General features: G+C 45.0%; 1 protein-coding gene across 1 annotated transcript; it reads left to right on the top strand.

The window, feature by feature from the left end:
• Positions 1 to 4,307: 4,307 nt before the first annotated feature.
• Positions 4,308 to 8,913, top strand: LOC130284069 (E3 ubiquitin/ISG15 ligase TRIM25-like). The gene is made up of 2 exons (XM_056534021.1): positions 4,308 to 4,317; positions 7,349 to 8,913. The coding sequence occupies exon 2, from the start codon at positions 7,369 to 7,371 to the stop codon at positions 8,911 to 8,913; it is 1,545 nt and encodes a 514-aa protein (XP_056389996.1). The 5' UTR covers positions 4,308 to 4,317; positions 7,349 to 7,368.
• Positions 8,914 to 15,950: the final 7,037 nt, after the last annotated feature.

A 15,950-nucleotide genomic window follows, 5' to 3' on the forward strand; every position in this document is an offset into this window, starting at 1 on the left:
CGAGAATGATGCTGCTCTGTGCTGCCCCTGGTGTTGGCCTGCAGTAGCTCCTCCCACACTTGCTATCATTTAGAGGCTCCTGTACAACCTCCTGATTGGACGAGGATGCAGTGTGGCCAGAGAGGAGCGGTGGCATTAGGTGTGTCTGTCAACGTAAGTCTTCCCAACCCCCAGAAGAAGCTGTCATCAGAAACGAGGGAGACAGGAGGCGGCCATAGGAGAGCGCCCTGTGCTGCTACCACTATCCAGGGGGGCTGCTATATGTTGGTGTGTGTGGGTTGGGGAGTGCGGTGGGAGTTAGTAATGTTCATATGAATATTAATTTGTATAATCTAATGACCTGCAGAATAAAATGCATAGGTCAATAATGCCACAAGATGAACCTCTCCAAGCCCCACAAACAAAAACAAAACATACGTCATACATGGAAATATCTTTATACATACAAGTCTTGGAATTAGACAAACGTGGCACCACATGGGGGCAGTATATACAGATCATTTCAGGAGGACCTGAACGTCTTTATCTGGAGGAAGGAAGAACCAATAGAATAATTACTTAAAATAAACAGCGTATTAAATACAAATAATATAAATGTAAAGGTTTATCTGTCATTGAATGACCTGAGGATGTCACCAAAAACACCTAAAATATAAACTTCAGTGTAGAGTTATATCCTGTATTATACTCCAGAGCTGTACTCACTATTCTGCTGGTGAGGTCACTGTGTACATACATTACATTACTTATCCTGTACTGATCCTGAGTTATATCCTGTATTATACCCCAGAGCTGTACTCACTATTCTGCTGGTGGGGTCACTGTGTACATACATTACATTACTTATCCTGTACTGATCCTGAGTTATATCCTGTATTATACCCCAGATCTGCACTCACTATTCTGCTGGTGAGGTCACTGTGTACATACATTACATTACTTATCCTGTACTGATCCTGAGTTATATCCTGTATTATACCCCAGAGCTGTACTCACTATTCTGCTGGTGAGGTCACTGTGTACATACATTACATTACTTATCCTGTACTGATCCTGAGTTATATCCTGTATTATACCCCAGAGCTGTACTCACTATTCTGCTGGTGGGGTCACTGTGTACATACATTACATTACTTATCCTGTACTGATCCTGAGTTATATCCTGTATTATACTCCAGAGCTGTACTCACTATTCTGCTGGTGAGGTCACTGTGTACATACATTATATTACTTATCCTGTACTGATCCTGAGTTATATCCTGTATTATACCCCAGAGCTGTACTCACTATTCTGCTGGTGAGGTCACTGTGTACATACATTACATTACTTATCCTGAGTTATATCCTGTATTATACCCCAGAGCTGTACTCACTATTCTGCTGGTGGGGTCACTGTGTACATACATTACATTACTTATCCTGTACTGATCCTGAGTTATATCCTGTATTATACTCCAGAGCTGTACTCACTATTCTGCTGGTGAGGTCACTGTGTACATACATTATATTACTTATCCTGTACTGATCCTGAGTTATATCCTGTATTATACCCCAGAGCTGTACTCACTATTCTGCTGGTGAGGTCACTGTGTACATACATTACATTACTTATCCTGTACTGACCCTGAGTTATATCCTGTATTATACCCCAGAGCTGCACTCACTATTCTGCTGGTGAGGTCACTGTGTACATACATTACATTACTTATCCTGTACTGATCCTGAGTTATATCCTGTATTATACCCCAGATCTGCACTCACTATTCTGCTGGTGAGGTCACTGTGTACATACATTACATTACTTATCCTGTACTGATCCTGAGTTATATCCTGTATTATACCCCAGAGCTGTACTCACTATTCTGCTGGTGAGGTCACTGTGTATATACATTACTTATCCTGTACTTATCCTGGGTTATATCCTGTATTATACCCCAGAGCTGTACTCACTATTCTGCTGGTGGGGTCACTGTGTACATACATTACATTACTTATCCTGTACTGATCCTGAGTTATATCCTGTATTATACACCAGAGCTGTACTCACTATTCTGCTGGTGAGGTCACTGTGTACATACATTACATTACTTATCCTGTACTGATCCTGAGTAATATCCTGTATTATACTCCAGAGCTGTACTCACTATTCTGCTGGTGAGGTCACTGTGTACATATATTACATTACTTATCCTTTACTGATCCTGAGTAATATCCTGTATTATACTCCAGAGCTGTACTCACTATTCTGCTGGTGAGGTCACTGTGTACATACATTACATTACTTATCCTTTACTGATCCTGAGTAATATCCTGTATTATACACCAGAGCTGTACTCACTATTCTGCTGGTGAGGTCACGGTGTACATTACATTACTTATCCTGTTCTGATCCTGAGTTATATCCTGTATTATACCCCAGAGCTGTACTCACTATTCTGCTGGTGGAGTCACTGTGTACATACATTACATTACTTATCCTGTACTGACCCTGAGTTATATCCTGTATTATACCCCAGAGCTGCACTCACTATTCTGCTGGTGAGGTCACTGTGTACATACATTACATTACTTATCCTGTACTGATCCTGAGTTATATCCTGTATTATACCCCAGATCTGCACTCACTATTCTGCTGGTGAGGTCACTGTGTACATACATTACATTACTTATTCTGTACTGATCCTGAGTTATATCCTGTATTATACCCCAGAGCTGTACTCACTATTCTGCTGGTGAGGTCACTGTGTACATACATTACATTACTTATCCTGTACTGATCCTGAGTTATATCCTGTATTATACCCCAGAGCTGTACTCACTATTCTGCTGGTGGGGTCACTGTGTACATACATTACATTACTTATCCTGTACTGATCCTGAGTTATATCCTGTATTATACCCCAGATCTGCACTCACTATTCTGCTGGTGAGGTCACTGTGTACATACATTACATTACTTATCCTTTACTGATCCTGAGTTATATCCTGTATTATACCCCAGAGCTGTACTCACTATTCTGCTGGTGAGGTCACTGTGTACATACATTACATTACTTATCCTGTACTGATCCTGAGTTATATCCTGTATTATACCCCAGAGCTGTACTCACTATTCTGCTGGTGGGGTCACTGTGTACATACATTACATTACTTATCCTGTACTGATCCTGAGTTATATCCTGTATTATACTCCAGAGCTGTACTCACTATTCTGCTGGTGAGGTCACTGTGTACATACATTATATTACTTATCCTGTACTGATCCTGAGTTATATCCTGTATTATACCCCAGAGCTGTACTCACTATTCTGCTGGTGAGGTCACTGTGTACATACATTACATTACTTATCCTGTACTGACCCTGAGTTATATCCTGTATTATACCCCAGAGCTGCACTCACTATTCTGCTGGTGAGGTCACTGTGTACATACATTACATTACTTATCCTGTACTGATCCTGAGTTATATCCTGTATTATACCCCAGATCTGCACTCACTATTCTGCTGGTGAGGTCACTGTGTACATACATTACATTACTTATCCTGTACTGATCCTGAGTTATATCCTGTATTATACCCCAGAGCTGTACTCACTATTCTGCTGGTGAGGTCACTGTGTACATACATTACATTACTTATCCTGAGTTATATCCTGTATTATACCCCAGAGCTGTACTCACTATTCTGCTGGTGGGGTCACTGTGTACATACATTACATTACTTATCCTGTACTGATCCTGAGTTATATCCTGTATTATACTCCAGAGCTGTACTCACTATTCTGCTGGTGAGGTCACTGTGTACATACATTATATTACTTATCCTGTACTGATCCTGAGTTATATCCTGTATTATACCCCAGAGCTGTACTCACTATTCTGCTGGTGAGGTCACTGTGTACATACATTACATTACTTATCCTGTACTGACCCTGAGTTATATCCTGTATTATACCCCAGAGCTGCACTCACTATTCTGCTGGTGAGGTCACTGTGTACATACATTACATTACTTATCCTGTACTGATCCTGAGTTATATCCTGTATTATACCCCAGATCTGCACTCACTATTCTGCTGGTGAGGTCACTGTGTACATACATTACATTACTTATCCTGTACTGATCCTGAGTTATATCCTGTATTATACCCCAGAGCTGTACTCACTATTCTGCTGGTGAGGTCACTGTGTACATACATTACATTACTTATCCTGTACTGATCCTGAGTTATATCCTGTATTATACCCCAGAGCTGTACTCACTATTCTGCTGGTGGGGTCACTGTGTACATACATTACATTACTTATCCTGTACTGATCCTGAGTTATATCCTGTATTATACTCCAGAGCTGTACTCACTATTCTGCTGGTGAGGTCACTGTGTACATACATTATATTACTTATCCTGTACTGATCCTGAGTTATATCCTGTATTATACTCCAGAGCTGTACTCACTATTCTGCTGGTGAGGTCACTGTGTACATACATTATATTACTTATCCTGTACTGACCCTGAGTTATATCCTGTATTATACCCCAGAGCTGCACTCACTATTCTGCTGGTGAGGTCACTGTGTATATACATTACTTATCCTGTACTGATCCTGAGTTATATCCTGTATTATACACCGGAGCTGTACTCACTATTCTGCTGGTGAGGTCACTGTGTACATACATTACATTACTTATCCTGTACTGATCCTGAGTAATATCCTGTATTATACTCCAGAGCTGTACTCACTATTCTGCTGGTGAGGTCACTGTGTACATATATTACATTACTTATCCTTTACTGATCCTGAGTAATATCCTGTATTATACTCCAGAGCTGTACTCACTATTCTGCTGGTGAGGTCACTGTGTACATACATTACATTACTTATCCTTTACTGATCCTGAGTAATATCCTGTATTATACACCAGAGCTGTACTCACTATTCTGCTGGTGAGGTCACGGTGTACATTACATTACTTATCCTGTTCTGATCCTGAGTTATATCCTGTATTATACCCCAGAGCTGTACTCACTATTCTGCTGGTGGAGTCACTGTGTACATATATTACATCGCTAACAATTACCTTATGTTTTGCAACTTTGTATCTAAGTTTGTAGTTCTGACTTTGACCACACGGTGTCACTGTTCACTCACTATTATCTATAATATACTGTACTGCAGTGAAATAATGGTGTCACTATGAATCCCAACACAGGTTGGAGAAAACTGGCTTAGAGGTCTTCTTTGGGATCTGTAAATATCTAGAGGGTCTGTAATAGTTTAGAGGGTCTGGTGGGAGGTTTGAATATATTTGTGGGATCTGATATTGAGTCTGTTTAGAGCAGTGTTCTCCTAGTGTGCCCTCAGCTGTGTGCCAAAGGCTGTCCTGGCATGCTGGAGTTGTAGTTTTACAACAGCTGGAGGCACCCTAATTGGGGAAACACTGATCTTGAGGGTCTGGTCTAAGGGTCTGTGTTAGTTTTAAAGGGTCTTTGCAGAGTCTAGTCTGGGGTCTGCATTAGTTCAGGATCTGTATTTATTTAGTGAATCTGGTTTGTAATATGTACATAATTTTGCTTTGATTCAGGGTCTGTATCTAGGGGGTCTGATCCTCCGGGGTCTGCATTAATTTGGGAGTCTAATTATTTATGGGGTCTGATCTGGATTTTGTATTAGTTTTTAAGGGTATGTATATATTTGGAGACTGATCTGGAGTCTGTATTCATGTGGGACCCATATTTATATTTATGGGGGTCTGGTCTGGGCAGGCAGATGTTAAAAATGGCTTCTCAGAACTTCCCTGATGTCACTTTAAGCGCACCTGTCTTATCCCACAAAAAATAAAAAGTTATATGTTACTCAGTACCTAATCCTAATATTTATGTGTCTAGCACCTATATTTCTTTCAAAAATACCTTTTCTGTTGTTCACTTGGTTTGTCATTCTGTACTTTGTAGGGGGCGTGTCCTCACTCTGCATCACTCCTCTTCCTCCCAGAGTCTGCTGTGCTTGGTCTCTTTATCCAATCACTGCAGGCGGCTCTGTAAGCCCCTCCTCTCTGTTTTCACGTTGCAGTCTGATAGGACAGGAGTGAGCACAGAGGAGTACTAGTCCTGCCCTCACTTCCTGGATTTTGTCCATGCTTGTGCTTCAGCTGGGACAAAGATGATGATGCAGCTGGAGAGGATTGTGTTCTGGATGGTATGAGGACCCCTAGTGGTCTTTTTTCTTTTTATAAAAGGAAATACAATTTTTAATGAAGTTTTTAATAGAAGGATTTATGTTTTGCCAAGTTGTACGACATATAAAAAGTTTATAATATTTTAGAATACAGAATATATTATATAATATAACATTATATATAATTAAAAAGTTATATAATAAACATTATACAATTATTTTATACCACGATTTATATAACCTAATCTAATAAATATGATTTAATAAAACATTATATGTAATATAACAGCATAATATAGAATAAAGCATATTTATTATACCGTGATATATAACATAATAGAATATATAATATAACATAATATATAATAAAACCTCATACTATATATTTGATACTATAATTTATATAACATAATATAACAATCTAATAAATATAATGTAATATAACAGCATAATATATATAAAAAAACATAATATATTATATACTTCCTTTGCTATTAGGGTCTCTCCCCCTTAAACCTTTGAGTGACGTCTCTCATAACTCCTCAGGGAGGACGGGGGATAGTTGTAGGGTTACTGTACATTCCGCCGTCTATTTTGGCCCTCACCTTTTTATGAGCACCAAGAATAGCTTGTAATCCTACCTCCGCGTCCTCCCCGCCTGCTGACCACAAGGTTTACTCAGAATTCCAGCTCCTGGCAGTGAGATCTCTTTCTACGTGCTTCCCCCCCCCCCCCTAAAAAAAAATAGTAATAATAAAAAAAATAAAAAAAAATATATATACATACATATCTATCTAGTCCTCCTCCCCGTGATGTTCTTAAATATTTTGGTGACCATCAATATGGCTGCCGGCCTGCCATCACAGTTCTCTGTATTGACTTATCACTAAGCAGGTGTTCCACCCTGAACGCCATCACACCAGCCTCGTTGGGAATCACTCAAGAGCAGATAAGTAGTGGTTTTATTTTTGGCCATTTGGCCCAGTAACCTTGGATGGTTTGTTGTGGGGACAGGACGCTCAGGAGGGGGATCAGATTCGTCCTGGGTGCTGGAAGGTTGAGCAGAGTGTTATAAGCGGACAGAACAGCTGAGACGTGCAGGGCGCTGGGGATGACATGCCATCGACAGGTGAAGTCTACACTGCACACTCGGCACTGCTGCCTCTCTGCTCCCACTCCTGCTGGACGCAATGGCGACTGCAGATCTGAAGGACGAGCTGAACTGCTCCATCTGTCTCAATATCTACACAGAGCCGGTAACTCTAAGATGTGGCCATAGCTTCTGTAAGTTGTGTATCCGCACGGTGATGGATAGGCAGGACAGCGGTGGAGTTTACACCTGCCCAGAATGCCGCGCAGAGTACCAGAAGCAGCCAGCATTGAGAAGAAACATGAAACTCTGTAACATTGTGGAACATTTCCGGTCAACACAACCAGAGACTAAGGTGGCGGGGATCTTCTGCACCTACTGTGTCCACTCCTCCATCCCAGCAGTCAAGACCTGTCTGATGTGTGAAGCGTCTCTGTGCAGCGTCCACTTGGGCGTTCACAGCAAATCCACTGATCACGTCTTGACTGAACCCACCAATGCCATCGACGGCAGAAAATGTGCCACCCACCGGGAGATGCTGAAGTATTACTGCTGTAAAGACGCCACCTGCATCTGCGTGTCATGCTGCGTTTTTGGAGAACATAGAGGACATCAGGTGGAGCTCCTCAAAGAGGCGTCGGAGAAGAAGAAAGAAAAACTGAGAAAAGTTCTGGAGAAACTGACCTCGAAACACGAAGAGACCGAAAAGAGCGTCCAGACTTTACAAGATCACAAGAGGGGAGTCCAGGAGAAGGCCGTCAGCGAGACATCAAGGGTTACGGTGCTATTTAAGGATATCAGGGCTCAGCTCCAAGCTCTAGAAGAACGCGTCTTAAGTGACATCTCCAGACAGAGGGATAAGTTGTCACTCTCAGTCACTGACCTGATCCAGCAACTGGAGATAAAGAAGGAGGAGCTGTCCAGAAAGATGGCTCAGATAGAGGAGCTGTGCCAGGTGATGGAACCACTCACTGTCCTACAAGGGAAGGACTTTGGGAGACCTGAGATTACTGAAGAACATGGTAGAAGGCTCCAGGGTGTAGGTGATCTGGATGAAGTACTCATCTCATTGAGTCTACAGTCGGCTTTATCTGGTATTGTGACTGATGTAAAACAAAGCTTCAGTGTCCAAAACTTACTGCTGGACATCAAGACGGCGGCGGTTGATGTGGCCGTGTCTGGAGACCTGAAGAGCGCAACATGGTCAAAGACCCCGATCTGGACGAAAACTCCTCAGAGATTTAAAAACTACTGTCAGGTTCTGAGTTTTCAGAGTTTCACCTCCGGCCAGAATTACTGGGAAGTGGAGACTAGTGAACTGGGGAACTGGAGGGTTGGGTTGGCTTATCCCAGCATGGACCGGAAGGGAGACCTGTCGGGTATCGGGCAGAACAACAAATCCTGGTGTCTGCGTTTGTGTCAGAAGGATTATCTGGTATCTCACGGAGCAAAGGAGATTAGACTAGAGACAGAGTCCTTGCTTCAGAGACTGGGAGTGTACCTGGACTACGAGGCTGGGCGGCTGTCCTTCTACCAGCTGTGTGAGCCTATCAAACATCTGCACACCTTCACCGCCACCTTCACCGAGCCTCTTTATGCTATGTTTCTGGTATGGCGGGATGGTTGGGTGAGAATCAGGAGCTAAGATTAGTCATAAAATGGTAAGCACTTATTTTAAGGACAACTGCAGCGGAATTACACTTATCCCCTATCCACAGGATAGGGGATAAGTGTTTGATCGCGGGGGGTCCGACCGCTGGGACCCCCTTCAATCTCCCTAACGCAGCACCGGCATTAGCGCCCATGGTGACGTAGCGTCGACCTAGAGGTCGACGGTAACGCCCCGTCTCCTCCCTGTCCCCATACAGTTCTATGGGGGATGCGGGGAGGCACGAATGCTGCCTCCCCGCCTCTCCCATAGAGATGTATGGAGTAGGCGTGCCGGCCGCAACGTCATGCTGCGGCTGGCACACCCCTGCACGGGAGAGCCGCGGCCCCGTACAGGAGATCGCCGGGGGCCCCAGCGTTCGGACCCCCCGCGATCAAACACTTATCCCCTATCTTGAGGATAGGGGATAAGTGTTTGTACCGCTGCAGATGTCCTTTTAAAGGAACACTCTAGGTGAAATATACTCTGTAAAGGGGCGGTGCATGACACAGATTGAAAGAAAACCCAACACAGAAGTCATGCCCTGCCCCATCCCCCAGACATGCATAGCACAGTGTATTGGTTTTACCTAGAGTGTTCCTTTTTAATGGCGACCTGTGAGCACCAAGATATAAGCCTCTTTGTTATTATGCAAAATGAGCTTAAAGGGGTACTCCACTGCCCTAGTTTTCGGAACATTTTGTTCCGAATGCTGGGTGTGGGCAGCAGGGGTCATGCTGTCACAAAATGTTCCGGATGCTGAAGCAGTGGAGTACACCCTTTAAGTGTCCATGGGGTGTTTCCCAGCATGGCAGGAGTCCAGGTAAGTCCAGACCATGGGGGAGATTTATCAAAACCTGTGCAGAGGAAGAGTGGTGCAGTTGCCCATAGCAACCAATCAGATCGCTTCTTTCATTTTCCACAGGGGGAGATTTATCAAAACCTGTGCAGAGGAAGAGTGGTGCAGTTGCCCATAGCAACCAATCAGATCGCTTCTTTCATTTTCCACAGGGGGAGATTTATCAAAACCTGTGCAGAGGAAGAGTGGTGCAGTTGCCCATAGCAACCAATCAGATTGCTTCTTTCATTTTCCACAGGCCTCTAAAGAGGCCTGTGGAAAATGAAAGAAGCAATCTGATTGGTTGCTATGGGCAACTGCACCACTCTTCCTCTGCACAGGTTTTGATAAATCTCCCCCCATGTCCTCTTCTCTAGTGGGCCAGTGGGTGGTAATAAATGGGACCTGACCTGGACTTACCTGGACCCTCGCAGTACTGTGGAACGCCCCCTGGACTAACGAGCCTTATTTATATGTTAATTAAAATGCTTATATCTCTGCACTGGAAAAAACTATGGTGATAGAAGGTATGCTCGGAGTCCCGATGATTAGTCCTAGTTAGGACATTATTCACACCTATCTGCTGACAGATCCATTTAAGGAGCCACAAGATATAAGAAGAGATGCCATGAAGGGTGTGTGGAGCAGGCTGAGGAGCTGAGCCTGCTCCGTATACATTGGGGAGATGTATCAAAACCTGTGAAGAGTGGAGCAGTTGCCCATAGCAACCAATCAGATCGCTTCTTTCATTTTTAAAAATGTCCCCTGAAAAATGAAACTCTCCCCCATTTTGTGTGTTTGTTTTTTGTTTTTTCGTTAGGTCTTTAGGCTTTTTTTGTTCGCACTTCGTATTTTTACTGCACTTTGGCTGCTTTTGTTGCAGTTTTCCAAGAAACTACAGATTTTTACATTAATTTGCACAGTTTTGGTAGCAAAGTTTTTGTAGCAATTTTGAAAATTGCAGCCAAGGAACACAGTGGCCCTCGTTTACTATTGCAAACCCCACATGTTTTGGGAGGTGGCGCGCCAGTTTCTGGTGCATTGCGCCAGATATTCTGTCAGAATTGAGAAAAAAAAAACCGGACTAACTCTCCATTTTACTGAGAGAACCCGAAAAAGGGGCGTGGTCGGCGGGGAAAGTTGGAGTGGCTACAAAAAGGGGCGTGGTTGGCGGGGAAAGTTGGAGTGGCCACAAAAAGGGGCGTGGTTGGCGGGGAAAGTTGGAGTGGCCACAAAAAGGGGCGTGGTTGGCGGGGAAAGTTGGAGTGGCCACAAAAAGGGGCGTGGTTGGCGGGGAAAGTTGGAGTGGCCACAAAAAGGGGCGTGGTTGGCGGGGAAGTTGGAGTGGCTACAAAAAGGGGCGTGGTTGGCGGGGAAGTTGGAGTGGCTACAAAAAGGGGCGTGGTTGGCGGGGAAGTTGGAGTGGCTACAAAAAGGGCCGTGTCCCTGATATTTTCACAAAAACCCAACATATTTACTAAGGTTTCCACAGAAAATGTGGTGGATTTGAGCCGAGGAAAACCCGACAGATCAGAGCAGGTGTAAAAAAGGAAAATGTAGGGAAACCTTAATAAATACTGTGGAAAATAAAATTGTAGGGAATTAAAACCGACAAAGAAACCTACACAACACTCTTAGTAAATAAGGGCCAATATGTGAACACAGCCTCGGGGAGGTGTATAACTACTATATATCCTGATTACTTAGAGAGAGCAGCAGTATACAGATAGAGCTGGAGTGGAAGTGTATAAATACTATATATCCTGACCCCATAGAGATAGCAGCAGTATACAGATAGAGCTCCAGAGGGATCTCCTAGGTGATTGTCATTCCGTAGTTCACAGCACTGTCCACTTCCTCTAACACATTAAGAACTGTGATTTTGTGTGGTTCAGTCTGGTGATCACATGACCCAGTTACAGCAACTAAAGCTATAACTGGATCAGCTCTGCTGAAGGACTAGTGATGGTGAATGTGCATGATCTGGGGAAAAAAAAAAAAACGGAGTGCTTCTTTAAAATGTTTTTCAATACATTTATTACCATTAAAAAATACAATATCAAAAATGGAATGTCATGGCCCTAAGAAGACCCTCCTCATAAGTCACTGTGGTGGGAAATGAGACATTTACCTGTAATACTTCTCTTGACCACTTGGTGTGCTATTCAGGTCAAACATATCATGGAGCAAGACAAAGGCAGAAGCAATTACACCCAGAGGCCTGTAGTGGGATACTCTAAAGCTCCACCTAGTGGTGATCTAGAGCAGTAAAAGTTAAAGGGGTACTCCACTGGCCAGCGTTCGGAACTTAATGTTCCCAACACTGTTTTCGCGCTGTAGGGGTCGGCTACGTCCCCTCGTGATGTCACACCCCCTCAATGTAAGTCTATGGGAAGGGGCGTGACGACCGTGACATCACGAGGGGCGTGGCTGACCCCTGTGGCGTGAAAACAGCGTTTGGAACATTACGTTCTGAGCGCTGGCCAGTGGAGTACCCCTTTAACCTCATCTTACCCATATGCTGAATATAAATGAATATTTCTTGTTAAATCTGTTTCATAATTGTATCCTATTTGTTTTCTCAGATATTAACCATTTCCTCTCTGGGTTATTTTGTGATGTTATTCTGCCGGATTCACCCTCTATGTATATAAAATGTGGAGTCAGATTTTTCCAATAAACGTTTCCTTCTGATAAATTACGACTTTTGGTTTTATTTTCCTTGGGATTATTCCGCCATCTCCTGCCCTGAACATTTCTCAGTTATGCTCCTCTTTGCCCCTCAATTTTCCTTATTAATCATTAACATATTTATAGGGTCAGAATTATCTCCCATTATTTATATGTCAACCCCCAATATAGGGGGCACTGTTATTGTGCTGGAGGGACTTTTCCCTCTACTTGACCATGAGGGGCCCTTGAGCCACTTCACCTACACAGGTGCTCAAGGGGGATCGACCAAGCAAGACTGAGCCCCTTTCTCCAAGGGCCCATAGCAGCTGCCTGATATTTACACAAAGTAGGGGTGGTCCTCCCAAAGCAAATCATATACAGAATCCTGGTTATAGTGTCTGATGGAGTCCGCAAACTTGTATAGGGCACAATACAACGAAGAGACAAAAATCCTGTTTTGTTTCATGTGTGAAATTACTTTTCCTCCAAAATGATGCACCCACTCATTCATTCCTAGTCCCCAGCATGACTCCCCATCTCATTCCTAGTCCCCAGCATGGCTCCCCATCTCATTCCTAGTCCCCAGCATGGCTCCCCATCTCATTCCTAGTCCCCAGCATGGCTCCCCATCTCATTCCTAGTCCCCAGCATGGCTCCCCATCTCATTCCTAGTCCCCAGCATGGCTCCCCATCTCATTCCTAGTCCCCAGCACGGCTCCCCATCTCATTCCTAGTCCCCAGCATGGCTCCCCATCTCATTCCTAGTCCCCAGCATGGATCCCCATGTCATTGATGGTCCCCAGCATGGCTCCCCATCTCATTCCTAGCCCCCAGCATGGCTCCCCATCTCATTCCTAGTCCCCAGCATGGCTCCCCATCTCATTCCTAGTCCCCAGCATGGCTCCCCATCTCATTCCTAGTCCCCAGCATGGCTCCCCATCTCATTACTAGTCCCCAACATGGCTCCCCATCTCATTCCTAGTCCCCAGCATGGCTCCCCATCTCATTCCTAGTCCCCAGCATGGCTCCCCATCTCATTCCTAGTCCCCAGCACGGCTCCCCATCTCATTCCTAGTCCCCAGCACGGCTCCCCATCTCATTCCTAGTCCCCAGCACGGCTCCCCATCTCATTCCTAGTTCCCAGCATGGCTCCCCATCTCATTCCTAGTCCCCAGCATGGCTCCCCATCTCATTCCTAGTCCCCAGCATGGCTCCCCATCTCATTCCTAGTTCCCAGCACGGCTCCCCATCTCATTCCTAGTCCCCAGCATGGCTCCCCATCTCATTCCTAGTCACCAGCATGACTCCCCATCTCATTCCTAGTCCCCAGCATGGCTCCCCATCTCATTCCCAGTCCCCATCATGGCTCCCCATCTCATTCCTGGTCCCCAGCATGGCTCCCCATCTCATTCCCGGTCCCCAGCATGGCTCCCCATCTCATTCCCGGTCCCCAGCATGGCTTCCCATCTCATTACCGGTCCCCAGCATGGCTCCCCATCTCATTCCTAGTCCCCAGCATGGCTTCCCATCTCATTCCCGGTCCCCAGCATGGCTCCCCATCTCATTCCTAGTCCCCAGCACGGCTCCCCATCTCATTCCTAGTCCCCAGCACGGCTCCCCAGCTCATTCCTAGCCCCCAGAATGGCTACCCATCTTTTTCCCTGTCCCCAGCATGGCTCCCCATCTCATTCCCGGCCCCCAGCATGGCTCCCCATCTCATTCCCGGGCCCCAGTATAGCTCCACATCTCATTCCCGGTACCCAGCATGGCTTCCCATCTCATTTCTAGTCCCCAGAATGGCTCCCCATCTCATTCCTAGTCCCCAGCATGGCTCCCCATGTCATTCACAGTACCCAGCATGGCTCCCCATCTCATTCCTAGTCCCCAGCATGGCTCCCCATCTCATTCCTAGTCCCCAGCATGGCTCCCCATGTCATTCACAGTACCCAGCATGGCTCCCCATCTCATTCCTAGTCCCCAGCATGGCTCCCCATGTCATTCCCAGTACCCAGCATGGCTCCCCATCTCATTCCTAGTCCCCAGCATGGCTCCCCATCTTATTTCTAGTCTACAGCATGGCTCCCCATCTCATTCCTTGTCCTCAGCATGGCTCCCCATCTCATTACTAGTCCCCAGCATGGCTCCCCCTCCCTTTCCTAGTCTACAGCATTGCTCTGAATATCATTCCCAGTCCTCAGCATGGTTCGCCATCTCCTTCCTGGTCCTCAGCATGGTTCGCCATCTCCTTCCTGGTCCTCAGCATGGTTCCCCATCTTATTCCTGGTCCCCAGCATGGCTCCCCATCTCATTCCTGGTCCCCAGCATGGCTCCCCATCTCATTCCTAGTCCCCAGCATGGTTCCCCATCTCCTTCCTGGTCCTCAGCATGGTTCCCCATCTCATTCCTGGTTCCCAGCATGGCTCCCTATCACATTCCTGATCTATAGTATGTGTCCCCCTCATGGCTCCTGATTTCAGCACTGTTCCTCAGTATGACTCCCCATCTTAGTTCTGGTCCCAAGAATGGTTCCTCATTTCTTATCTGCCCCCCATCTCTTAATTGGTCCACAGCATATCTTCCTATTTCATGTCCCTAGTGCTGGAGATGCTCCGCCTCTTACTCTCTTAGCTCCAATGACGTGACGCAATACTGACAGATGGTGATGACCTTCCCAAAGGGGTGGTCTTCTCAGGAGGATTCACTGTAGGTCATTTGTCTATGAAAGGGGTGGAGCTTATACAAATTTGCATTGACACTTGTATTCATGGACTTTAGGGGGTGTTCTCAAACATAAAGGGGATTAGGATTAAATTGTTGGTAAAGTGGCAATACAGGTTTTTTCTTCTTCTTTATTTACAGTCTTTTATAGTTTTTTTTTTAAGTTGTCTTATATACATGTTCAACCTGTGCACTAGATGGCGACATAACCCCAGAAAGTCATGCATGGCACAAATTCCCTGCAGATGATCACACCATAGACCAATAATCTCCAGTGTGCCTCCAGCTGTGGCAAAACTACAACTCCCAGTATGCTGGGAGTTGTAGTTTTGCCACAGCTGGAGGCACACTGGTTGGGAAACACTGCTGTAGTCTAATATGAGCCCCAATATAGGACACATTTATGTATCCGACCTTGTGTGGAGACCACATTAGGCGGTATTATGTCACCACAACGCTGCAGCGGGTGACTCACATCCTGGGCTCAGTCTCTGCACTCGGCTTCCAGCCCCATGTTTCCGTTCTCAGCGCAAAACTGAGAAAATAATCAGCAAAACCTATGTGACTTCTCATCATCCCGAGCCCCATCGATGGTGAAGTCAGGGGACCTCATACTGGGCTCACACAGGGCAAAAATATCCCAGTCATAACATAATACCGCCATACAGTGATCAGACATTATTATAGGGGTATATACTGTATATAATATATATGTACAGCTGGTATAAGTTATATATCTCCTGTATATAGTGATATGGACCATGCTGGTATAACCTGGTATATACTGTATATAATATATATGTAC

The sequence above is a fragment of the Hyla sarda genome, chromosome 8 (genome assembly GCF_029499605.1).
Source record: "Hyla sarda isolate aHylSar1 chromosome 8, aHylSar1.hap1, whole genome shotgun sequence".
NCBI classification, from domain to species: Eukaryota; Metazoa; Chordata; class Amphibia; order Anura; family Hylidae; genus Hyla; species Hyla sarda.

Bases quoted from the DNA above. Each gene is read 5' to 3' on its own strand.
- LOC130284069 (XM_056534021.1), top strand. From the start codon at position 7,369: ATGGCGACTGCAGATCTGAAGGACGAGCTGAACTGCTCCATCTGTCTC.